The 27189-nt window shown below is 43.3% G+C and overlaps 1 protein-coding gene across 2 annotated transcripts; it reads right to left on the bottom strand.

Annotated features, from left to right (window-relative positions):
• Positions 1-4006: 4006 nt before the first annotated feature.
• Positions 4007-26217, bottom strand: LOC143927812 (uncharacterized). Of its 2 annotated transcripts, XM_077452198.1 has the most exons (8): positions 25888-26215; positions 18737-18768; positions 16019-16186; positions 12863-12943; positions 11537-11629; positions 11037-11120; positions 9822-9861; positions 4007-4214 (listed from the first exon to the last, which is right to left on the bottom strand). In XM_077452198.1, exons 2-8 carry the CDS (start codon positions 18737-18739, stop codon positions 4063-4065), a joined length of 621 nt encoding a protein of 206 aa, XP_077308324.1. In that variant the 5' UTR covers positions 18740-18768; positions 25888-26215; the 3' UTR covers positions 4007-4062. The 2 variants fall into 2 exon arrangements, with proteins under 2 accessions (XP_077308324.1, XP_077308333.1); XM_077452207.1 differs by lacking the exon at positions 18737-18768 and having other exon boundaries at positions 25892-26217.
• Between the last annotated feature and the right edge of the window lie 972 nt (positions 26218-27189).

Here is a 27189-nt window from a genome sequence, read left to right as displayed (position 1 = left end):
AGCATGTCTCCAGACCTAAACCCTATTGAGCATCTGTGGGGCATCCTCAAATGGAAGGTGGAGGAGAGCAAGGTCTCTAACATCCACCAGCTCCGTGATGTCGTCATGGAGGAGGGGGAAGAGGACTCCAGTGGCAACCTGTGAAGCTCTGGTGACCTCCATGCCCAAGAGGGTTAAGGCAGTGCTGGAAAATAATGGTGGCCACATTAAATATTGACACTTTGGGCTTAGGGGTGTACTGACTTTTGTTGCCAGCGGTTTAGACATTAATGGCTGTGTGTTGGGTTATTCTGAGGTGACAACAAATTTACACTGTTATACAAGCTGTACACTCACTACTTTACATTGTAGACAAGTGTCATTTCTTCAGTGTTGTCACATGAAAAGATAGAAGAAAAGATTTACAAAACGTGAGGGGTGTACTAACTTTTGTTAGATACTGTATATACAAATATTATAAATAGACCCCTATGTGTTGTATTAACAGATTATGATTTTTTGCATTAAGGCGACTGTATTATAACAATCTATTTATTTATATGTGTCGGCAATGCTCCTTAGTGCATGAAACAATGCAACTGTAGCATTTCTAGCAATGCAGCACATAACACTACCCCGTTTCCCCGAAAATAAGACCTAGCATGATTGTCGGTGATCGCTGCAATATAAGCCCTACCGCGTTTCCCCATAAAATAAGCCCTACCCTGAAAATAAGACCTTCAAGGACTTTAACTAGGGCTTATTTGGGGGATGGGGCTTATATTGCAGCCATCACCGACAATCGCGCTAGGTCTTATTTTTGGGGAAACAGGGTATGTACGATAAATGGCAATGCAAAGAATGCATTAATGCACATTGCAGGTCCCCAAATACATCCCTAATTACTGATATCACCAGCCATCATTTATTATTTTCAGCCAGCAGTGTGATCCTTTTGTTCTTTGTTTTTAAATCCTTTATTTAAATGTCGGTTTAAACACAAGAATAAAACCGGAAACAGCAAATAAGGAGAAACAAAAATCTGAGAGAAGAAGAATACATAATAAATAATTTTGCTAAGCAACATAACATAATAAAAACTGCAGAAAAAAAAATCCACACAGGCAGCGTTTGGCGGCTGATTAGCCTATCACAAAAGCCCAAGCCCTGTCCCTCGGGGGCGGGGCATACTACTAAATCTCTATGCAAAGGCAGACTTTCAGGCCAGTGTTTGCGTACAATATTTGGGGGACGATCCCATTGGTGCAATAAAGGCGTGGCCGTTGAAGGTACGGTCATTTACCTTTCTGTCCTCATAAAGGAGCCAATCGGTTCATGCGCTGACAAGAAGCATGCTAATAGCGGTGAGAGCAGAGTGACAAAGAGTTGAGCTCATCGCTGTGCTACTTCTCCTTTCACTGTCCAGTCACAGTCTTGGGCAGGTCCAGAATGACCTGGGCTCAGAAGGAACAGGTTGAATAATGCTGGCCATCAGTCTTAGGACACCCAAAAAAAAAAAAAAGTATTGCAGGGGTGTTCTCATGGATTGAAGGTCCATTGGGCTCTTCTTTTTACCTTTCTGTATTTTGCCTGGAATTTCTGATTTAAACAACTGAACAAAAACAAATAAAAACTGAACATACATACATACATACATGTTCATAAAAAAATAGTTGATATTATCAGGCAGTACATTAGGGATGGAAACAAAATTAGAGGGAGGATTACCCTGCCACACCGAGTGCTTACCATTGTAATGGCCAAGGCCAAACTTTTTGAGAAATCTGTATTTTTTATTTTTTTTTTGCATCTCAAAAAAAAGAAAAAAAAAAAAACATAAAATTAAAGTGGTTGTAAACCCTTCCGTATACCCAGAAAAGTGACTGGCCTCGGGCGATATACAGAGATTAAACAAATCTTCCTACATAAGTTATACCGGTTTATCTGCTGCCCTTCTACAAAATCCTTCTACATAAGTTGTATCTGTTTATCTGCGACCATCCGACAAATTCCTCCCACATAAGTTGTACCTGTTAATCTACAGTCCTCTTAGACCTCATGGAAACTGGCTTCTTCATTTTTTTCAAAACCGTTTAGGTGAGTTTAACACCAGTTTAAACAGAGTGTGGGTGTTTATTTATTTCATCTGCTAGAATTTTTATTTATTCTGCCCCATTTAAATAAACGCTGAAGTGCTAAACGCGCCAAGCGTGTAGGCGGCAATGCTCTATCCTGGCCTAGGCTGACAAGGCCCAGGCCTAGGGCAGCACTTTGCATGGGGGGGGCAGCACTGAAAAAGAGTCCCCGCCAGCTTGCCCTACACTGTTAGTGTAGCGCCAGTCTTATGGGGCGGACTTCGCTGAGAGGCAAATTAGTCTAGCACCCCCATAAAGCGGCCACACTGCTGTCAGTATGCGGGCCGGCCGGCATTCCGCAACTATGGGGGGGGGGGGGCGCCGCTTCTAATTTTGACTGTCCTCTCATCCTGGACCACAGACCTTCCTCACTGTACTATATGTTTTCTGCTGCACCATTGGCATGGTTATATCTTCTCAGTTATCAGAAATGTGTGCTTCTTAAAGTAGAACTTTAGGCAACACTCGAATAAGGGAGGGTTATAGCCCCTGTCAGTCAGTTTATTTTTTTACCATTCCTGTTCCATTCTAGAGATTTCCCTTCACTTCCTGCCCCGTAGCCAAACAGGAAGTGAGAGGAAATCTATGCAACTTAAGGGAAACCATTGCCCCCCCCCTCCTCCAGGCCCTCAGAACTAGTGACCCCACTTGAAAATTTCAGGGCAGGTCTAAAGCAAGGGGTGTGGCCTTGACAGGAAGGGGGTGGGTCATATTTAAATTAGGAGGTGCACGAGTTTAGCCAGGCCTAGGGCAACACAAAACCTAAATACACTACTGGTAGTCGGGTTTATGCACGTTTTTGTGTGTTTTTTGGTCAAAATTGCCTCTCCTAAATGTGATTTTAGGGCGTTCAGAAAACATCCTCTAAACTCTCTTGCTACTAAACTGCTAAATATGTGTGCATGGACACATAGGATAACATTGGGGCATAAAAAAAACTCCTAAACTCACAAAAACATGCGTTTAACAGCAGCAGTGTGCATGAGGCCTTAAAAAAATCCTCCTACAAAAGTTGTATGTGGTTATCTGCAGCCCTCTCTTCTCTAAAGCCATTCAAAGTACAGAATTTACACAGCATCCTTTAGCTCCAGCAGGCAAGGGGGGTGGGGATCTAATGTCACATACAGCACAGCATAGAGCAGGGAGCTGAGTGTAATCTGAGACCGGAGGGGAGTTAATGGGCACACCTCCCTCTACACAGTGTCATAGGGAAATATGCACAGCTGAGGCTGTCAATCACTTGCTGCGTTCTGTGGGGGGGGGGGGTCTTTTCTCCCAGCATTGCTTGGTGTCGGCATTACCTGTCAGAACTGCAGATGGCAGAGGAATGAAAGAGGAGACAGAAATCACGGGAGGTGCTTTGGATTGAGGCTAGAACACACAATAGAAGGATATGCTTTGTTCATTTTTCCTTTTCAGAGGTTTACAACCACCTTAATAATTTATACTAGTGCATTTGTAGCAGAGTTATTTTTATGACCTCCGCTATTCCTGAATTACATTTCTTACTGGGACAATCTATGTATTAGGAAGGAGGAAATTTCAAGTTTGCCAGATATTTGGTGAACATTAAATTGTATGTAAAACCAAACTTTTTTTTTTTTCGTTTTGGTTAGAATGTGGAAGGGTTAGAGCCCCTGTCAGCCTTTTACTATCTTTATTTTTTCAGGTAAAAAAAAAGCGATGGGAAACCCAATATTTTTGAGTTGTCACAGGAGCAGGAAGTAAAAGAAAATCTTCTAATAGGAAACCTGTTTTGGTGACTTTGTGGAGATCTCCTCTTACTTCCTGCTGTGTCTCCAGGACAGGAAGTACAAGAGAAATCTCCCTGAACCTAACAGGGGTCCTAACCCTAAATTATATATCTAAAAAAAGTTTTCACTTTACATACATTTTAAGTAATTCCAAAGTCTTTGGTTTTATTGTAAGCAGTGTACAGTAATAAAAATCAGGATTGTTTCCCAACTTCTGCCTTCTTCGTTAGGTCATCTACGACGGGTTTCTTCTCCGAGGTGGCCGGTGCAGCATCAGATGGGCTCTTCGTCTTCTGAGGGTCTTTGGGTTCATTCAGTACCTCCTCTTTAAAACCAAAACCAACGTCTACAAAAAAAAAAAAAAAAAGAAGCACACAATGTAAATTACAAAGTATTACAATTCCAGAGACAAAGCGCAACATGTTAAATCTAGTCATTTCCAAAATGAGAAGTTCTGCTCACTCTGCTCTCTCCTCCTGTCTGCATGTTCCTTGTCAGCACATGTGCGTAAAGCAGTGCCTGATTGGCTCCTTTTGCTGGCCTGCCCCTTTATAGTCTACAGGATGCTGTACAGGGGATGGCAGGAGGCTAATACCAAGACAGATTCAGGTACTTATATTAGCTGCACTGTAGAGCTGCACGATTCTGGCCAAAATGAGAATCACAATTTTTTTTTTTTGCTTAGAATAAGAAAAGATCAAGATTCTCACGGCGTAAAATCTTTCACATTATACAAAAAAAAAATTGGGCTAACTTTTACTAGTTGTTTTTTTTTTATTATTCATTGGTGCTGCCCAAATACAGTGTGACATAAAATATTGCAACAACCACCATTTTATTCTCTAGGGTCTCTAAAAAAAATAAAAAAATATTATATACACACACACACACACACACACACATATATACATACATTATATAAAATATATATATATATATATATATATATATATATATATATATATATATATATATATATATATATATATATATATATATATATATATATATATATATATATATATATATAATGTTTGGGGGTTCCAAGTAATTTTCTAGCAAAAAAAAATAAAAAATGATTTTAACTTGAAACCAACAAATGTCAGAAAAGGGTTTAGCGTTTAAGTGGTTAAGTGGTTAAAATTCCCTCATTAAGGCTTGATTCACACTAACGCGTTTTTTGATGCATTTTGTATTTAGTAGAAATGCAGGGAAATTTTTTAACATGGGTTCCTATGGAACATGTTCACATCAATGCATTTGTGTGCCTCTGCCTTTTTGGAAAGGGTCGAGGACTTTTTTTTTCATGCAAAATGCAGCATTTTGCATGTAATAGAAGTCAATGGACCTGCATCAAAAACGCTAGTACCGCTTTAACGCAATTTGCATTTTTTTTTTATTTTTTATTTTTTCATTTTTTTCACTGTATATAGCTGGTTGCTAAGCAACCACAGTGTAAAAAAAAGAAGAAAAAAAAACGCAAAACGAGGCAAAATCACGGTAAAAACGCGTGTCCAAAAACGTGACAAGCACCGCAAAAAGCACTGCAAAAACGCTCAAAAGCAACATGCATAGATGTGAATCGAGCCTTACACACAAAGTCTATTTCTTTGATCTAGAGGGCAAATCGTTACAATGTTTATACTTAAAGAGGGATTCCACCAAAAAAAAAAAATATTAAAAGCCAGCAGCTATAAATACTACAGCTGCTGACTTTTAATAAATGGACACTCACCTGTCCAGGGGTCCAGCGATGCCGAGGCCGATCGATCGCTCGGCCCTCGGCTGCTGCCGCCGCCATTCTAGGTGAGGGAATCAGGAAGTGAAGCGAATCGGCTTCACTTCCCGGTTCCCTACTGCGCATGCGCGAGCCGCGCCGCGCAATAGGAAATCTCCGCGCTGTCACTGGGACCCGTGTGTGTCCCAGCAGACAGCGCGGCAGGGCAGGAAATGGCGTAGACTCCCACGGGAGTCTATGCCCGGAAGTGGGTGAAAATACCTGTCTTTGACAGCTATCTCCACCCCCCCTCCCCCCTGAAAGGTGCCAATTGTGACACCGGAGGGGGGGAGGGATCCGATCAGCGGAGGTTCCACTTTAGGGTGGAATCCCGCTTTAAGTTCCACTGCTAAAGAATGTTGTGATTCTTGGCTGACTGCCTGTTTTTTATTTATTTTTTTCTTCCTTTCTTTTGAAGGCTGTTGGCTTTAGCAGAGCAGAGAGAATTCTCTGCATAGAAAGAATACTTTGTCAAGATCGCAACGGGAAAAAAAAAAAAAATTGTGATAACGATTCTTATCGATTAATCATGCAGCTCTACTGCACTGTATGTAAAAACACATTTACTAAAAACTATTACAAAGCTACATTAAAACTGTGTTTTACATTTCAGTCTTAAAGTATAAGGCCTGGTTCACACCTATGCAGGTTGCAGTTTGCATATTGGAGGTTTGCGTTTTTCCAATACACGTTTTTGATCCATTGAAGTGTATGGAACCAAAAACCAGAAAGAAGTCTCTGGCTTTTTTGATAAAAATGCACAGATGTGAACTACATCCATAGGGAACCATGCTAAATGGATTGCAGTGTGTTTCTGCAAAACGGTGTGAACCAGGCCTAAGGGTGAATTCACACCTATGGCATTTTTTGTGCTTTTTGCATTTTGAAGATTTGCACTACAGAACGTGTTCCATAGGAAACCATGATAAATGGACTGTAGTGCAAATCTGAAAAATGAAAAAAGCACTAAAAATGCATAGGTGTGAATCCAGCCTAAGTCTACCTTCAGCAACAATTTTCAAAAAGCTTCCTAAGCAATCACATTCCCTCAGCTGCACAGAGAGGTGGGGGAGAAAAAAACAGCAGCACACCGGTCTTCACAGTGAATGGCTGTACGGGAAAGGGGGGGGTGGCGGGTGTCAAGACAAATCTGATCATTGGAGGAGAGCACACTGAGTTCCCAGCACAGCTAGAGCTGACCATATGGTGCTCTCATGCCTAGTGTGGTCAGTTTTAAATTACTTGCCTACTGGGCACTTTTACCCCCTTCCTGCCAAGGCCAAAATCCAACTTTCAGCACTGTCACACTTTGAATGATAATTGTGTGGTCATGTAATGCTGTACCCATACACAATTTTTATCATTTTTTTTGACACAGATAAAACTTTATTTTATTTTTTTCCACTGGGATTTTTTTTTGCTTTTTTTTTTTTGCATAGGTTGGACTTGATGGACTGATGGTCTTTTTTCAACCTCACCTACTATGTAAACAATATTTTGTGAATCTGCAATTATATGATTTGTTATATGACCGCTCATGTTATACAACAATTATCCTATGCTCTTTGTTCTAGAATTGTTATACATGTGATATATATTCTATGTATGTTACGACTCGTTCAATAAATTTATGAAAAAAAAAAAAAAAATTTGAAAAAAAAAAAAGTTTTCTTAGTCTGTTATGAAATTTTGCAAATAAGTAATTTTTTCTCCTTCGCTGATGGGCACTGATGAGGAGACACTGATGAGGCAGCATTGATGAGGAGACACTGATGGGCACTGATGCAGCTGCACTGATGGGCACTGATGCAGCTGCACTGATGGGCACTGATAGGCTGCACTGATGAGGGGGCACTCAAAGGTGGCCCTGATAAGCATCACTTATGGGCACTGAGAGGCAGCACTGATGGGCACTAATTGGCACTCCTCTCCTCATGATGTGGCAGCGCGTGATGAAAGGAATGCCGATAACTGGCAAGTTTGTTGGAAAGTGAATCTAATGGGAGAGGGTTCATAATTATCAGTCAGCTGCTGCACCTGCAGTGCTCTAATGAGGAAAGTTGCTGGGCCTGCATCCCTTTAGCCATGATTTCCTATTGGGAGTATCTCACCAAAAATGACATTTGTATTGCAGGGGATGTCCAAAATCTGACTTGTATCTTAGTGCAGACTTCTGGGAAAATCAGTGAGCCAATCACACAAGCAGAAAATTACATTTCTGGGGGGGGGGGGGGGGTGCTCTGTATACTATCTGTGTACAGAGAGCCTCCAGGTGGCCATATTGCATTTTACAGAAAATGAAAACAGCTGCAGATTGAAAAGGAAAGGGAATTTTTAATAACATTCAATTACAATTGTATATGTTTGTATATGCTAGATTATTTTTTCTTTGTTTGCAATTTTTTTTTTACCCACGAAAGTGGAGTTACCCTTTAAAGGACTGACAGTGACATGTTTTACCCATAAAAACTGACCAGCTTTTAGTAATAAAGCCATTTTGGCCGTGTAATCTAATATCATTTCCTGTTCCTTTGCATGTTTGTCACACTTAAGTGTTTCGGAACATCAAACCAATTTAAACAATAGTCAAGGACAACACAAGTAAACACAAAATGCAATTTGTAAATGAAGGTGTTTATTATTAAAGGTGAAAAAAAATCCAAACCATCATGGCCCTGTGTGAAAAAGTGATTGCCCCCCTTGTTAAAATATACTATAACTGTGGTTGTCCACACCTGAGTTCAATTTCTCTAGCCACACCCAGGCCTGATTATTGCCACACCTGTTCACAATCAAGGCATCACTTAAATAGGAGCTGCTTGACACAGTAAGGTCCACCAGAAGATCCTTAAAAGCTACACATCATGCCGAGACCCAAAGAAATTCAGGAACAATTGAGAAAGAAAGTAATTGAGATCTATCAGTCTGGAAAGGGTTATAAAGCCATTTCCAAAGCTTTGGGAATCCAGCGAACCACAGTGAGAGCCATTATACACAAATGGCGAAGACATGGAACAGTGGTGAACCTTCCCAGGAGTGGCCGGCCGCCCAAAATTACCCCAAGAGCGCAGCGACGACTCATCCAAGAGGTCACAAAAGACCCCACAACAACGTCCAAGGAACTGCAGGCCTCACTTGCCTCAGTTAAGGTCAGCGTTCATGCCTCCACCATCAGGAAAAGACTGGGCAAAAATGGCCTGCATGGCAGAGTTCCAAGGAGAAAACCACTGCTGAGCAAAAAGAACATCAAAGCTCGTCTCAATTTCTCCACAACACATCTTGATGATCCCCAAGACTTTTGGGACAACATTCTGTGGACCGATGAGACAAAAGTGGAACTCTTTGGAAGGTGTGTGTCCAAGTATATCTGGCGTAGAAGGAACACTGCATTTCATAAAAAGAACATTATACCAACAGTAAAATATGGTGGTGGTAGTGTGATGGTCTGGGGCTGTTTTGCTGCTTCAGGACCTGGAAGACTTGCCGTGATAAAAGGAACTATGAATTCTGCTGTCTACCAAGAGATCCTGAAGGAGAATGTCCGACCATCTGTTCGTGTACTCAAGCTGAAACGAACTTGGGTTCTGCAGCAGGACAATGATCCTAAACACACCAGCAAGTCCACCACCGAATGGCTGAAGAAAAACAAAATGAAGACTTTGGAGTGGCCTAGCCAAAGTCCTGACCTGAATCCTATTGAGATGTTGTGGTATGACCTTAAAAAGGCCGTTCATGCTCGAAAACCCTCTAATGTAACTGAATTAGGACAATTCTGCAAAGATGAGTGGGCCAAAATTCCTCCAGGACGCTGTAAAAGCCTCATTGCACGTTATCGCAAACGCTTGGTTGCAGTTGTTGCTGCTAAGGGTGGCCCAACCAGTTATTAGGTTTAGGGGGCAATCACTTTTTCACACAGGGCCATGATGGTTTGGATTTTTTTTCACCTTTAATAATAAACACCTTCATTTACAAATTGCATTTTGTGTTTACTTGTGTTGTCCTTGACTATTGTTTAAATTGGTTTGATGTTCCGAAACACTTAAGTGTGACAAACATGCAAAGGAACAGGAAATGAGGAAGGGGGCAAACACTTTTTCACACCACTGTATATATATATATATATATATTAGATGCTGTGGACAGCTTTTCTAGCTGTGTACAAAGGGTAGTACTCACCAAACAAGCATGGGGGAGGGTCCAAAACATTGGGTGCGGCCTGTGACAAAAGAGAGAGAAAATATGGTAATTCTCAATATCTAATGATATTTCATTATTTAATCTTCAACTTGTATTAAACATTTCACCTCCTACCTGCTGATCCTCACAGGGGGCATAGTACCAATTGTGTACAGTCTGTTCCCTTCACTTGATGTACAAAAAAAGCGAGCGTCTAGCTACGGGGATCTGATTTTTGATTCTGTTGTGCACACTCAGGAAACGGGAGGCAGAATATGCCATCAGCATGAAGCAAGGCAGTACTACCCTGTTTCCCCGATAGTAAGACACCCCCGATTGCAAGACGTATCGGGAGTTTCAGAGGGGTCGGCTAATATAAGCCGTACCCCGAAAGTAAGACATATGTCTTACTTTCGGGGAAACACGGGGGTATTGCCGTCTCCCTCTCATCTAGCTGCGCGCCGCCTCCTGCCCACGTCCCCCTCTCCATACGTCGCCGCGTCTGCCATTTCCCTCTGATCTTAATGAGCGCCGCCTCCTGCCCACGCCTGAGCCGTCCCCCTCTCCATACGTCACCGCGCCGTCCCCTGCACTTGTCACTGCCGCCTCCTGCTTAAAATACGGTAATGCACACAGTATTAATCATACATCAGTAAAACATACACACTGGCATACTGGGGTATCATCTGCTGTATGTAACCCAGTGGGTATCAGCAGGTGTCACACTGGATTAAATACAGCAGGTGGTACTGTATCACACATAAATCTGTTTTATCCTCCAGTATTCCACTGTTCATTCTTACCATTTTTCATTGTTTTACATGTTATGCAATGTTGTAACAAGACATTCTTGGCACTTCCTTTTATAAAACTGTTTTGTGGTGAATACAATACTGTTCAGGTTGTTAATAAATGTTAATTTTATGGTTAAAACAAAAAATTCGCCAATTTTTTTCCAATATAAGACATACCCCCGAAAGTAAGACATAGTGGGGCTTTTGGGGATAAAAAGAAAGTAAGACACTGTCTTACTTTCAGGGAAACACGGTAGCATTGGTTTTTATTAGAATAATCACATTGCATAGCTGGGAACACTCTAGCTTTTACACAGCTGGATTACTGGATTACAAGGGTGTATCTCCATTCAGATTTGTCTAGCTCTGCGTGATGGCGACATAAGGCCTTGCCTGAATGACTCCAGTGTACAGAACTTACCGGCATGTTTGCTGGAGGTTTCTGACAAATAGGTGACTCGATACTTAAATCTTTCATGATTTTATCCACATTTGGAAACTCCCCCTGAAATAAAATGATACAAAGTTCTAGAAGATAGACAAAAAATAGCAGCGTAGACATTTTTATTTGCCCATTATGTCTAGTTTTAGCCCATTCCCATTCCCCCAAACTTCTGGGTGGCATCTAAAGGGTACAAACAGTGGGGCTTTACTGAATCAATGGCTTGACCTAATTAAGATACCTTCCTTCATTAGCTTTAGATCTACTGGGACGCTTTACACAAAAGTTAATATAAAGGTTCAGTCCACCTGAAACTGGATGTTCCCACCCAGAGCCACCAACCCACCATGTACTGTGTAATTTGAACTGATCTGGGGGGCAAATGCCTGCCTGACCCTCAGCCCAGTCCTCCCCTGCATTGAGACTTTATCCCATCTTGATGTGTGGAGCCAAGTTCAATGTAATACATTTGGACTTACTGATGTTTCACAACAAGGAAATCCCACGTCTTCACCGGGTCTTCCAAAAAAGCCTTCAAAGCCAAGTCCACCAGGCTTTACTGACGCATCAGTCTGGTAAAGAGTAAAGAAAATCATTCTGAAGATATTGGGAGGTAAGCCGCTAACACATAGGGGAAATGCTGGTAGATATCAGCAGAATGGGGAAAGGTCTACCAAAGCAACTTACCTGGAATGGGAGAAAAGACAGGTGTACTTTAAAAATTGTATGAAGAGTTAACAGTTCTTTGGGCCAGTCAGGTTCTCGCTTTCATGTTTCTAGTGCAATATTAGAGAACCCTTATTCTACATCACTACAGCCTATTAAGGACCTACTGCGGGATGTGTGCCTATCCTTCTCTCTCCAATCTCAGATTCAGAGATGTGTTAGGTCTTCCTTGCAGACAGCTTTATAAATACCTATCCTTTGGTTTACTGAAATCACAATCTAGTACAGTGATTCTCAACTAGGGTTCCGTGGAACCCTAGGGTTCCTCCAAAGGTTGCTAGGGGTTGCTTCAGCATTGGGCAATTTCTGCCTCTGAGATAAGTTCCCACTGACTCCATTGATATTTTTAGCTATCTGTAAGGAGGTAATTCTTCCCAATGACCACAAGTGTAAGGACCATTCTTCCTACTGACCATCACACTAATGTATCATGAGTTGTAGACTTCAAATTTTTTAGCAGGGGTTCCCCGAGACCAGAGAACTATTTCAAGGGTTCCTCTTTGTTGAAAAGGTTGAGAAAGGCTGATCTAGTATTTCTTTATAGGTTTGTAGCACCCTCCTAGATATGTTGCTACAAAGGTTAGGTAACTTTAGTTTTTTTGGCTCCCCTGTAATCGGTGGAGCAGTTTGTGATTGTTTTGGACTGTTGTAGGCTTCACTGGCTGTGGGTTTGACTGCTTTCCCCTGCCTTCAAGAGAATTCTAGAATGTAGTGGGATGAAAGAGGCAGAACCCACAGCCTGAATACTTATGTTGTCTCGGCCAGTCCCTGATGGAGGATGCCCAGTAGGTGGCCGAGGAGTGCATAAATAGTCTAGGGCCTTAGGCAAGCCCTGTTCTTGTCCAGGAGTAGAAGATCCCAGCCTGAAGGGCTTCTGCCTTTTTGGGCAGTCCAGCTGTACTTCTACATGTGCTCATCGAGGTCCCAGCTACGTTAAGATCTGAGGGCCCTGTTCTGCTGAAACTTGCTGGAACCGATTAAGGGATTTCACTGAGGATCTGGTCTGGACTATAAGGGATAATTAGGGAGAAAGAAGTTTCACATTTTGTGGACCAATGTCCTCCATCTGGGATACTTACTGGACTGCCTTCTGGAATTTCTTTTGGAATAGTTGATTCAATGCCTAAGTCTTTCATTATTTTTCCCACATCTGGAAGGGCCTGCAAGATATTGCAAAGGACATTCTTTGAGGACAGCAAATTTGAGAAAAATAAATCTGAAATATCCTTTTTTTTATTTTATTTATAAAAGTGGGACGATGACTGTGCAGGGATCACTTCGGCCTTAAAGTAAGCATGTAATAGACTGCCATTGCAGACCTCCTTCTAAAAATGCTAGTTGCCTGCTTCTTACCTCTGTTTCGTTTTGATTAGATCTTCACGTGTTGCCAATAAAGTGCTCTTAAAGTATCTTCAGTAAAGTGCTCCTAAAGTATCCTCACCGTGCTTCAACAAAGTGCTCCTAAATAATCTTGACAGTGCATCATTAAAGTGTTCTTGTATCTTCATGGTGTACCAAGGAAGTGCTTCTGAAGTATCTGAAGGATCTTCACAGTGTTTGAGCAAACAACTCATAAAGTATCTTCACAATGCATCAATTACATGCTGCTAAAGTTTCCCCAGTTTATCAATAAAGTGCTCCAATGGTATTTTCTGTGCAAAACATAACGTGGGAATTCATAATGGATGTTGTACATACCTTTTAGAATTCCATCTGGGCTCTGCACTGTACACTTGCTTTGGCATCAACCCACATTAAAGCTCCTACTGCTTCAACATGCTTTTATGATGTGTTTTTGATGCTTCAGTGGTGCTTCGATGAAGCTTCGGTAAAGCATCGGTGATGCTCTTTTGAAGCTTTGTTGATGCTTGACAGATGCCGTGTGTGTGTGTGTGTGTGTGTGTGTGTATGCATGTATGTATGTATGTATGTATGTATATCTCATACCAGCAATTTCTCCAAAACAAAACAAAGCAAAACTAAAGCTGAATTAAAGCCTCTCAAAAGCCGCTGGTGCTTCAAGCGAACTTTATCATAGAGTTCTATGGAGGCTTTGAAGACGCTTTGAAGCACCATTAAAGCGACATAGGGTATAATTTTTGAAGCAAAGCAAACACAAGATATAAACAGGTATGTAAGTTTGACCACCAATGTAAAGGGGGATTTACACTGACCACCAATGTATAGGGGGATTTACACTGACCAACAATGTAAAGGGGGATTTACACTGACCAACAATGTATAGGGGGGATTTACACTGACCACCATTGCAAGGGCAATTCTGCACTTACCACCAATGTAAAGGGAAATGTACACTGATCGCCAATGTAATGAAGAATATACGCTGACAACCAATGTAATGGGAGATTTTACACCAACAACCAATAAAGGGGCATTTCTACACTGACCACCAATAAGGGGAGATTTACACTCACCACCATTGTAACTGGAAATTTACGCTGGCCACCAATTTAAAGGGGATGTCTACATGGACCATCAATGTAAGGGAGGATTCTAAACTGACCACAAATGCAAGTTAGGATTTTTTTTGCCAACTACCAACATAGAGAGGAGTTTCTGTACTGGCCACCAATGTAATGGGGATTTACACTGACCACTAATGTAAATGGGAATTTACACTGACCACTAATGTAATAGGAACATTCACAGTAACCATCAGTGTAATGAGAAGGTTTACACTGATCACCAATGTAACAGACATTTAGCCTGCATTCCCCTTTTCTGTGTGTAGAGAACACATGCAAAATCGCTTTTCTTACACCACAGAAATATGCTTTTCCATTTAGCAGATACACAGCAGTGCCACTAATTGTTCATGATACCCTAACGCATCTGCTGAGATGTGCATTTCCACATTCACTAAAATTACACGGCACTGTAGCACCATGTGATTTTGGAAAAGAGTTAGGGACCTTTTTTCTGCATTTCTATTGCATAGAGAGGCCCATTGAAGTGAATAGGCTGCCCCACATGCAACCTACATCTTTATCCACCATGTCAGTACACCTTTGCATCCTAAATCCCCTGCTAACCTCTGCACCCCAAACCTCCCCCATCCTCTCCACTCCAACCCCCCCTTCCTTTAACTCTACCTGCCTCCTCTGCTCATCTTTGCACCCACCTTCCTTACTTCTAAACATCCCCTCCTTGCTCACCTGTGCACCCCAAGCTGTAATTCCTTCTTGGCCTACCTCTGCACACCCCACACTACCCTCCCCTTCACCCCCCTCCAATTTACTTACTATTGCAGAACAGGCTGATGGTGGTGACCACAGCTATAGGCAGGACTTTCAAGCATGCCCCTTTACCTCCCCAGTGGGCAACATTCAATAGAGGTGATGGCGGATAAAAACTCGGGGGGGGGGGCATGATATACATGTCAATACTGCTGGCCCGTCCCTATTTACATATTAATACCGCCTCTTTTTACATATCAATACCGATTATTTACATGTAAACATAGGGTCTGCAGGTGAGTCATCTGTACAAGGCAATAGGGCAGAGCTGGACAGCATTAGTACAGAACTTCACACTGAGATATCGGGACACAGCAAGGGACTAAAGTTTCAAGGGACAAGGAAATTTAAACCAGGATAGTTGGCAAGTATGAGGCAGCTGCTTTGGGGCCCACAACCATGACAGGGCCCAGGGCAGCTGCCTCTTTTGTCCTGCCTTAAAGACAGCCTTGTCTACAGCCCATAGGTGTTTCATAAGAAAGACAAATCTTCATAGCATTCTCTCTTTAGGATGATGCCTATAGGGCAAGATTTCCACTAGGTTTAGACGCATCAAAGTGCTCCTACAAAGTACTGGAGCTGTTTTGCCACCACTATTGGTTTCCAACTATCAGGACTGGTTTTAAAGGGACTAAAGGATGATTTATTCGGAACTCCACATCTTACGAAGAGCACATTGCTACAATGGGCCACTTGCCTCTTGGTTCTACCTATTCAATAGCTGGAAGGAAACCCCTAACCCTAAAATTAAACTTGTATACTGAACCATTTTGATGTGCAGACCTGTAGACAAGCCCATATGTTTGGACTCACAGATGACTGGAGGCTACTTCGAACTTCACACCTTGGAAAGAGCACATTCATACATCAAGTCTCTTGACTCTCACTCTTGGTTCTACCTAACCAGTAGCTGGAAGGAAACACCTAAACCTTTCCCATTATATTTATGTAGTGAACCATTTTGATGTGCAGACTCACATTTGTTTCGGGATAAGGCAGATTCACAGATGTTTCAGGATAAGGCAGATTCACAGATGTTTCAGGATAAGGCAGATTCACAGATGTTTTAGGATAAGGCAATTGCCCATCTTCACCAGGACTTCCTTCCGAGCCTTCAACCTCAACAGGCTTCCCCGACATAGCAGCCTGATAATAGAAAAACAAATGAGACCGATAAAACTCTAAAGTAGATGGTGGTTATTATTAGTTGTTATGTTCTCCGGTTCCAGCCCAAAAGTGCAATATTAAACCCTTATCACCCTTTTAGTGTCCTTTACCGGGGAAAACCTGGGAGGCAGCACAGCTTCTGTATCATGAAACCGCTGTGATTGGCTTTCACAGATAGTCAGATCACTCTGGCTCCCATTCCAAAGGCTTCACTAAAGGGCCCAGACAAGGGGTAGGCCGGAGGGGTGGCTGTTCTGGGCACTGTGGCATCATGTGAGCTGGGGAGGGGCACCACAAGGGGATGGGGGGAAGGAGATTTGTGTTGGGAGGGGGAATTTGGGGGGGGGCAGCATTGGATAAGAATTGTTCTAGTAGGGCAAATTTGGGGGTGTGTGCTAGGAGTGGTGATTTGTTTTGGGAAGGGGAAGAGGATTTGTGCTAGGAGGGGGGATTTGTGCTATAAAAGTATAATGGTAGAGGGGAAATATTTTTTTTGAGGGAGGGGGATTGGAATGGAGTGTATTTGTGATAGGAAGGGGTCATTTGTTGGGGGGGGGGGTTGTGCTAGGATAAGGATTGGTGGAAGGGAATTTGTACTGGAAGCAGGGGATTAGGAGTGAGAAGAGGATTTGTGCTGGGGGGGTGCTTTTTTTTGGATTTGTACTGCGGCAAATGGGAATAGAGAGGATTTGACCTGGGGAGGAGGGGAATTTATGCTTGGGGGTGAGCATGCAGATTAAAGTGGTTGTAAACCCTTTACAACAACTTTATGCTACATGTAAGCCTATAATAAGGCTTACCTGTAGCTACCCAGGATATCTCCCAAACCTGCACAGTTTAGGAGATATCCCCTGCATGTGCCAAAGACATCGGCACATACACACTGGGGCAAACTGAAGCAATGGCATGTTTGTGCTGTTGCTTCAGTCTGTTTTTCCCGTTACCAGCGGCTCTCGCGTGCATGCGATGACGAGTGACGTCACCACGGCTCCGGCCAATCACAGCGCCGGAGCTGCGATACCCGGAAGTGACCCCCGGGAGAGATGTCGCCGGCCGTAGGGGGAGACGAGGATGGCTGCAGGGGCTTCGTTCTCGGGTAATTCATAATGAGCTAGTATGCTATACTATGGGGGGGGGGGGGGGACACAATATGGCATGTTCGCCCTGCGCTCTAGGTGGCCTTGTCCCAGCATTGCTTCACTAAGAGCTGTTGGCGAGCATGGTCAGTGTGCTGGTAGTGCGCCCAAACCTCATGCCACCATGGACGCATATGTGTGGCAGGTGGGCATTAGGCCCAAATAGTCTCCAGATTTTTTGCATTTGCTTATGATAATATTAGCTACCTACAATGTTTTCCTTTGATCTATTATGTCTTAACCACTTCCAGACCACCCACCTTCGTTATACGCCGGTACTTTGAAGTGGATTATCGTTGTTATGGCAGTAGCTAGCTGCCATAACCCCGGTATCCTCTTCTTCAGCGGGCAGTCCGTTTCAAGATAAAAGTGGTCTCTGCGGCAGATTCACCGCAAAATCACTTTTATCGGCGGGGGGAGAGCAACGTCAGCAACGGAAGCAACGTCAAAACGTCACTTCTGCCCATAGCTCTTAAAGGGCCATTTATTTATTTTTGTATTTTTTTAAATGACAATTTATTTTTATTTTTTTATTCTTGCATGTTAGTGTAAATATGAGATCTCAGATCTTTTTGACCCCCAGATTTCATATTTAAGAGGACCTGTCATGCTTTTTTTTATTACAAGGGATGTTTTCATTCCTTGTAATAGGAATAAAAGTGACAAATTAAAAAAAAAAAAAGAACAGTGTGAAAATAAAAGGTAAAATAAATAAGAATTTTTTTTTTTTTAAACGTCTCGAGTCCTGACGAGCTTGTGTTCAGAAACGAACGCATACGCGAGCAGCGCCCGCATAGGAAAATGGTGTTCAATCCACACATGTGTGGTATCGCAGTGATCGGTAGAGCGAGAGCAATAATTCTAGCTTAAGACCTCATCTGTAACTCAAAACATGCAACCTGTAAAAAATTTTAAACGTCCCCTATAGAGATTTTTAAGGGAAAAAGTTTGTCGCCATTCCACGAGCGGGCGCAATTTTGAAGCGTGACATGTTGGGTATCAATTTACTCAGCGTAACATTATCTTTCACAATATAAAAAAAAAAATTGGGCTATCTTTACTTTTGTCTTATTTTTTAATTAAAAAAAAGTTTCCCAAAAAAGACCACTGCGCAAATACGGTGTGACAGAAAGTATTGCAACGACCGCCATTTTATTCTCTAGGGTGTTAGAAAAAAATTTATAATGTTTGGGGGTTCTAAGTAATTTTCTAGAAAACAAAACAAAACTGTTTTTAACTTGTAAACAACAAATCTCAGAAAGAGGCTCGGTCCTTAAGTGGTTAATCTATTGTGTTGAATCAGTTCATTTATAACCGTTCTGTACTATTTAAAAAAAAAAAACACAATTACATAGATATATTTCATTTCCAGGCCCCCCTTATATATACGCACCATAACTGGGAAGAGTTAGTCAACACTCAGTACTACCTGCAGAAATAAAAGATAATAAAAAAGAATGACTATTCTGCAATCAACTTGTTGATGTAACTGATTATTATTAGTAGCAGATGTAGCTCATCGGGTAAATTGTATATGGTAAAATTTTTCAATGTGTTGCATGAGTCCGAAGGATTCCTGCAGGTCCTTAAACCACTTGACCTCTGGAAGATTTACCCCCCCCCCCCCCCCTTTCATGACCAGGTCATTTTTTTTTTTTTTTTTTGCGATACGGCACTGTGTTATTTTAACTGACAATTGCGCTGTCGTGCGATGCTGTACCCAAAATAAAATTCATGTCCTTTTTCTCCCCACAAATAGATCTTTCTATTGGTGGTTTGTCGCCATTCCACGAGCGGGCATAATTTTGAAGCGTGACATGTTGGGTATCAATTTACTCGCGTAACATTATCTTTCACAATATAAAAATTGGGTTAACTTTACTGTTGTCTAATTTTTTAATTCAAAAAGGTGTATTTTTTCCCAAAAAAAAATGCGCTTGTAAGACCGCTGCGCAAATACGGTGTGACAGAAAGTATTGCAACGACCACCATTTTATTCTCTAGGGTGTTAGAAAAAAAAAAAATGTATAATGTTTGGGGGTTCTGAGTAATTTTCTAGCAAAAAAAAAAAAAAAAAAACAGTTTTTAACTTTTAAACAACAGATCTCAGAAAGAGTCTCTGTGTTTAAATGGTTCACGCTTTTTGGATGCGTTTTACCGTATTCCAGTACAGTTCTGTGCAGGAAAAAAAAACAACAGAATGTTGTACTTTTTTTTTTCTGGAAAGAAAAGGCTGGCACTGAATGGGGTGTGAAGGGGCCCAGAGAGTTTTTATTAAACGTTTAGTACGTTTTTCAAAAAAGGTACATAGAAAAAAAAAAAAAAAAAACACAAAAACACAAAAAGGAAACAATAAGGAGAAGAAACAGTAAAGGAGACAGCAGCCTTGTAGCAAGCATGAGGACCAGCCATAGACATTTATCTGCAATATATACTAAATATGGCACAAAAGTGGAGCTAGATATAAATTGTAGACATGTGCAAAAGGAAAAAATTCGTTTAGTTTCGTTTCGTTTTAATTCGTTAATTCATTAATTTCGTTTAGTTATATTCGTTAACTTCCTTAAATTCGTTTTCGGATTTCGTTTAGTTTTCTACCGAATTCGAAAAATTGGCCACATTCGAAAATATTTCAACCAAATTCGAAAATATTTCTACCGAATTCGAAATGATTTCAACATGATTCGACATTATTTCAACCACATTCGAAAATATTTTGTGACCCGATTTAGGGCCATGTATCTCGGGGTCACTTGGAGCTAGAAACTCCAAATTTGGATATGTTGTAGTGCTAGTACTATTGTGTTTGCATACCAAATTTGGGGTTTCTAGCTATAAGTGACCCCGAGATATGTGGCCCCAAAATCAGGTCGCAAAATGTTATTCTCTGCTCTAATAACTAATAACATTTTGTGACCCGATTTTGGGGCCACATATCTCGGGGTCACTTATAGCTAGAAACCCCAAATTTGGTATGCAAACACAATAATACTAGCACTACAACATATCCAAATGTGAAGTGTCTAGCACCAAGTGACCCCGAGATACATGGCCCTAAAGTCGGGTCACAAAATATTTTCGAATGTGGTTGAAATAATGTCGAATGCAGTTGAAATAATTTCGAATGCGGTTGAAATAATTTCGAATTTATTCGAATTCATTCGTTATATTTCTTTCGTATTCGTTGTAATTTGTTATTTTTTTATTCGGACATTCGGATGCATCCGAATGTCCGGAAGATGCAAAATTCGGCCGAATTTTGATTTGTTACGAAACGAATTGCACAAGCCTAATAAATTGTAAGAAGTGACCTTGTCACGGGGGGCTCTGGCCGGGGTAACTTGGCGAGTACGGAGTAAGAAAAAGGACGTACCTGACCTGACTTCTGGGCACCAGAGAAAAGAAGAGTGACAATGGCCTCGGAGATCGTCTATCAGGATATGGTCATATATTGGAAAGGTAACTCTATCTAGCTCATGTAGGTGTAGTCTATGTGTTATTCATGAGCTCCCTTTATTGTGGATGTGCAGACAGATGGAATCATGAAAAAAACATGTGGAGCCAAAAAAAGAATATTTAACGAGATAAGAACAGAAGAGTACTATTAAAAAAAAAAAAAAAAAAAAGAATTATAACAAAACTATAAAAAGTGATCTCGACCTCCTTTACAGCTTTTAGTTATTTTTTGTGTAAAGTTCTATATAAAAGGTGAGGAGCTCATCTCAGCCCTCAACAGGCCTTTATAAAAATATAATGAACTTGCAGTACCCACTAGCTATTAGACACGTATGATTTGCTTCATTACAAATCGAAATTTGGACAAAATTTTCATTATAAGGAGATTCGGGTGAATCTGAATCTCTGAATCACAATAGTGACAAATTTCAACACATCCAAAATAAATGAGGTGTTTCTTACTGTGGGGGGAGGGGACTGACGGAGTAGAGAGAGATCGCTGTTCCTAATCACCAGAAACAGACGATCACTCAGTACTCCCCTGTCAGAACGGGGATCTGTTCGTTTACATTGACAGATCCCTATTTTGGCTCTCTGTGGAGCGATCGCGGGTGGCCGGCGGACATCGTGGCCACCAGCCTTAATGAATCAGCCCCCCCCCCGCCGTGCAGCGGGCACGCGTGCACCCCCCACAATAGCTGTAAAATTGACCCACGTACAGCTATGGCGATTCGCGGGACTGAGCCAACGTGCCGCGGTAAACTGACGGCGGTTGGCCGGCATGTGGTTAATTACATTACATTCGTTCTTTTGGATGTACGCCACTCCAGTTCATATCATCCAATCAGCTCATTCCATTTCTCTTTGTGCGTTGGACCAGCAGGGATGACTTGGAGTGAATCAGTAATCTCCCGAAATAATGAATTAACATGTTAAAATGAATGAAGCCAATCTTCAGAAATAACTTCCGAAAAATACGTATCGATTTGGAAAAACAAATATACTAAACGAATCCGAACATACGTAATGAATTCTGAAAACGAATCTATGTAGCACAACGAATATGGCTGAACAAGATAGCTGAACAAAATGGCTGACGGAATTTTTTTTTCATTGTGCGCATCTTTAATAGCTATTGTGACAGAGGGAGGCTCTGCCACTGTAAGCCCTTGTACACACGGTCGGAGAATCTGTCGGAATGAGTCTTATCGGACCGTGTCGTCAGATAATCCGACTGTGTGTGGTATGCATCGGACTGAATCCGTCCGAATCTCCATCCGACCCAATTTTCCAACATGTTGGAAATATTTCCCGACCAACTGGGCCGGACGGACCTAATCCGATCATGTGTAGAGCATTTTCATCGGACCAAGTGCCACGCATGCTCAGATCAAATTCCTACATCAAAGCTATTGGCTACTAGCCTGAATGTAGTCCCATCGTAACGAAATTACGTCATCACGTTCTGAATGATCGGATTTTTCAACAACTTGGCCCGACCGTGTGTATGCAACAGTTTCGGACACAATCCGTTGGACTAAATCCGACGGGCAAAATCCAACGGATTTGGTTGGCAAAATCTCCGACCGTGTGTACGTGGGCTTAGAATATGGGAGTATGTGACGCGGGATTTGCATTAAGGGTTAAAGTGGTTGTAACGGCTGAAGGGTTTTTTACCTTAATGCATTCTATGCATGAAGACAGAAAAGCTTCTGTGTGCAGAGGTCCCCCGCTACCCCAATGCTTTCCTGAGCCAGGAGCCCAGCGGAGGACCTGAAAAGAAGATTGTTGGGACTGCTCTGTGCAAAACTATTACACAGAGCGGGTAAGTTTAACATGTTTGTTTATTTTTTAATTTTTAAAACAAAGCTTAATATCACATAAAAAAGTGCAAGGTTCAGAACTATTATTTCTGTGTGGAGGAAGCTGTGTTTCCTGGCTTTCTCCAGGTTCTGAGTTCTGGATCAGAACATTCACTCCTGTGTCTGGGCTTTGCTAGATGCATGCAACCCTCAAGGGGTAAGAGGGCCCAGCCAGAAGCCAAGAGACAGAGGGTCTCATCAAGGGGCCAGGGTGCCCAGCCAGAAGCTAAGAGACAGAAGGTCTCATCAAGGGGCCAGGGTGCCCAGCCAGAAGCTAAGAGACAGAAGGTCTCATCAAGGGGCCAGGGAGCCCAGTCAGAAGCTAAGAGACAGAGGGTCTCGTCAAGGGGCCAGGGTGCCCAGCCAGAAGCTAAGAGACAGAGGGTCTCGTCAAGGGGCCAGGGAGCCCAGCTAGAAGCCAAGAGACAGATGGTTTTATCAAGGGGTCAGAGTGCCCAGCCAGAAGCCAAGAGACAGAGGGTCTTATCAAGGGGTCAGGGAGCCCAGCCAGAAGCCAAGAGACAGAGGGTCTCATCGAAGGGTCAGAGGGCCCAGCCAAAAGCCAAGAGACAGCGGGTCTAATCAATGGGTCAGGGGGCCCACCCAGAAGCCAAGAGACAGAGGGTCTCATCAAGGGGTCAGGGAGCCAAGCCAGAAGCCAAGAGACAGAGGGTCTCATCAAGGGGCTAGGGAGCTCAGTCAGAAGCTAAGAGACAGAGGGTCTCGTCAAGGGGTCAGGGAGCCCAGCCAGAAGCCAAGAGACAGAGGGTCTCATTGAAGGGTCAGAGGGCCCAGCCAGAAGCCAAGAGACAGAGGGTCTCATCGAAGGGTCAGAGGGCCCAGCCAGAAGCCAAGAGACAGAGGGTCTTATCAAGGGGCCAGGTGGCCCAGCCAGAAGCCAAGAGACAGAAGGTCTCATCGAAGGGTCAGAGGGCCCAGCCAGAAGCTAAGAGACAGAGGGTCTCGTCAAGGGGTCAGGGAGCCCAGCCAGAAGCCAAGAGACAGAGGGTCTCATCGAAGGGTCAGAGGGCCCAGCCAGAAGCCAAGAGACAGAGGGTCTTATCAAGGGGCCAGGTGGCCCAGCCAGAAGCCAAGAGACAGAGGGTCTCATCGAAGGGTCAGAGGGCCCAGCCAGAAGCTAAGAGACAGAGGGTCTCGTCAAGGGGTCAGGGAGCCCAGCCAGAAGCCAAGAGACAGAGGGTCTCATCGAAGGGTCAGAGGGCCCAGCCAGAAGCCAAGAAACAGAGGGTCTCATCGAGGGGTCAGAGGACATAGCCAGGAGACAGTAGGGCTCAGTTCCAGGAGTCAGGGCAGCTTCTATCGGGTGTAAGGAGAACCCCAATCCTTAGGCCAGAGGTGGGCAGTGCAGCGGGGTGCTGTGACTAAAGGCTAGAGAGCCAAGCATTCCAGAAGAGCTGGACAACACAGTCAAAGGGACTGGTAAGAGAGTCAGCGGTGCTGCCAACAAGTGAGCCAGCTGGCTCATGTTTCCATTTGTGCATATTGTGTGAATAATTAATAAAGACCCAATCTCACACTGTGTTACGTGACAATATAAATAAAATACAATTTTCCATCCACTCACTCAAGCAAAGGAGAAAGTAGGACAGTGCAAGAGCTTAAAAAATTTTTTTCAAAAGTATTTCGAAAAAAAAAAAAAAAAAAAACGCTTCAAATTCAACATGCAGGAGGTAGAAGTGGTCTCTGAAGAGTAATTCGCACTTGGATCACTCTTCAGAGAGCAAACAGGCAGCCAGGAGTTGTTGTATTGCCTCTCACTACTTGATCCCTACACTAGCCCGTCACAAACGTGTGCATTGCATGCGGTTGTGGGGCACTTGCGGAGACGCCCTATACTCTTAAATAAGTTGCACTCGGCAGGCGCTACAAGGGGCATAGTACCTGCCGTATGGGTACACCTCTGGTCACTCTCTCTGCAGTTGGGGGGGGGGGGAGGGGGGGCAATAACAATGCTCTACTGTGGGGTTTTACCATCCCTAAACCACCAAAGTGAATGAGCCCTTAAAGTTATAACTAAAGGTTAAATACTAATATTGATCTGATATGCAGGGGGTAGGAATGCAATAAGTTAAAGCCCCCAAGCCCAACATGTGGCCCTCGTATATGATGTGTGGCCCTTGGACTTCAAGAGTCTGTATTAGGAACACTGATTGAGGTAATAGCATAGATCTCTACTGTCCTCATATAGCATCTTCTCAGCTTCGTATTGTCTTCTGCAGCATCTCCTCACCAACATTGTATCCCATCCTCACTCTCTGACCACCAACATTGTATCCCATCCTCACTCTCTGACCACCAACATTGTATCCGATCCTCACTCTCTGACCCCCAACATTGTATCCCATCCTCACTCTCTGACCCCCAACATTGTATCCCATCCTCACTCTCTGACCACCAACATTGTATCCCATCCTCACTCTCTGACCACCAACATTGTATCCCATCCTCACTCTCTGACCACCAACATTGTATCCCATCCTCACTCTCTGACCACCAACATTGTATCCCATCCTCACTCTCTGACCACCAACATTGTATCCCATCCTCACTCTCTGACCACCAACATTGTATCCCATCCTCACTCTCTGACCACCAACATTGTATCCCATCCTCACTCTCTGACCACCAACATTGTATCCCATCCTCACTCTCTGACCACCAACATTGTATCCCATCCTCACTCTCTGACCACCAACATTGTATCCTGTCCTTATTCTCTGACCACCAACATTGTATCCTGTCCTCACTGTCTGATCCTCATTTCCTCTATTAGATCTGCAGTCTGTGACGCTCCTCTCCAGCATTACATATACTGAATATTATGTGTGGCCCTTTGGTGATGTCAGGGGTCACATCTGAGGCCCTCTTTAGCTCATAAGTTGACAATCACTGGGTTAAAGTTAAAAAAAAAAAAAAAGGTGAAAGGTCGGCATTAAATGACAGCACAGATTCGGCCTAGTGTCTGTCAATGTTTTCTCACCTCTTGATTGTATGACTTTTTTTTTATTATTCCATTAAAGCTAAATCTAAGAGAACATACAATCAGATTGTAAGGTGTGTAGTCAGCTTTCGGCATTTAGGGGGATTACTGGTGCTCAGAAGCCCCGCTGCACCCCTAGAGAGCTGGCAGAGATCCAAGTGTCTGCATGAAACAGCCGACCTAGCTCTGTTTCCAGCCTGTCCCTGCAGTGAAATGTCATTTTACTTGCCTGCAGCCAATCAGAGAAAGCTGTGCTGGGCCCACTGTGTGCTTCGTCTCTCCGGCTGTTTCCCACCACCCTGGATAGACGAGCTCGCAGGATGAATCACTCCGATGAACTTCCTGTCCGGGGAGCGAGCACCGCGGTGTCGTTCAGGCAAGGAAGTCGTTGTGGCTGAACCCAGTCCCATACACAGCGCTATTCATTTCTGATCCCTCTTCTGATACGTTCTTCCCCGGGGAGGGGACTGGGCCCAAACCATACCTTCCTCTCTGCCAAACATTAAAGTATCATATATCTGGAGCAAAGTGCGATCAGCATTCTCCCCCAGCTGCATGCAAACATTTGCTTAAAGGGAAAAGAAAAAGAAAAAAAGATAATATACAATTGCTACACAAGTCATATTGTAACTGAATGTTATTAGAAATTACCTTTACTTTTCTCTTCCCTCCTCTCCTCTCCTTTCCCACCCCCTCTCTTCTCTCCCTCTCCTCTCCCTCCTTTCTTCTCTTCCTCCCCTCTTCCTCTCCCACTCTATCACCTTCTCTTCTCTCCTCCTCTCCCCCTCTCTATCCCCTTCTTTCCCTCTCCTCTCTATCACTGTCTCTCCTCTCCCTCTATTCTCCTCTCCTCCTCCTCCCTCCCCTGTCCTCTCCACTCCCTCTGACTCTCCTCTCTCTATCCTATCCTCTCCTCTCCTCTCCCCTCCTACTCCCCTCCTCTTTCCCTCTCCCCTTTCCTTCTCCCTCTTTCTCCTGTCCCTGTCCCCTCCCCTCTCCCTCTCCTTTGGGTGTAATTTATGCTCCTCTCCCTCTTCTCTCCTCTCCCCCTTTCTTCTCTTCCTCTCCTCTCCCCTCCTCTCCTCTTCCTCTCCCTCTTCCATCCTCTCCTCTCTCTATCACCTCCTCTTCCTCTATTCTCCTCTGGATCCTCTCCTTCTCCCTCTCTTCTCTTCTCTTCTCCTCTCCCTCTCCTCTGCTCTCCCTCTCCTCTCCCTCTCCTTGGGGTGTAATTTGTGCACCTCTCCCTCTCTCTCTTCTCTCCTCTCCCTTCCCTCTCCTCCCCTCTCCTCTCCTCTCCCTTGCCTCTCCTCTCCGTTCCCTCTCACTTACCTTTCCTCTCCCTCTCTTCTCCCTTTCCTCTCACTCTCCTCTCCCTTTCCTCTCCCTTACCTTTCCTCTCCCTTACCGTTCTCCTCTCCCTCTCTTTCTCCCTTTCCAATCACTCTCCTCTCCCTTTCATCTCCCTTTCCTCTCCCTCTTCTTCCCTTTCCTCTCCCTCTTCTTTCCCTTTCCTCTCCCTCTTCT

Source organism: Lithobates pipiens, unplaced genomic scaffold (assembly GCF_037356315.1).
Source record: "Lithobates pipiens isolate NorthernLeopardFrog02 unplaced genomic scaffold, aLitPip1_a1.2 Scaffold_10, whole genome shotgun sequence".
NCBI classification, from domain to species: Eukaryota; Metazoa; Chordata; class Amphibia; order Anura; family Ranidae; genus Lithobates; species Lithobates pipiens.
The sequence above is the reverse complement of the archived record's forward strand: the minus strand, read 5'-3'. Positions and strand labels throughout refer to the sequence as shown.

Bases quoted from the DNA above. Each gene is read 5' to 3' on its own strand.
- LOC143927812 (XM_077452198.1), bottom strand. The intron at 12,944-16,018 runs GTGAGTCTGCAC...AATATCTTGCAG, and splicing joins TGCCTTATCCCGAAACAAAT to GCCCTTCCAGATGTGGGAAA. The intron at 4,215-9,821 runs GTGAGTACTACC...TTTTTTTTGTAG, and splicing joins CCCTCCCCCATGCTTGTTTG to ACGTTGGTTTTGGTTTTAAA.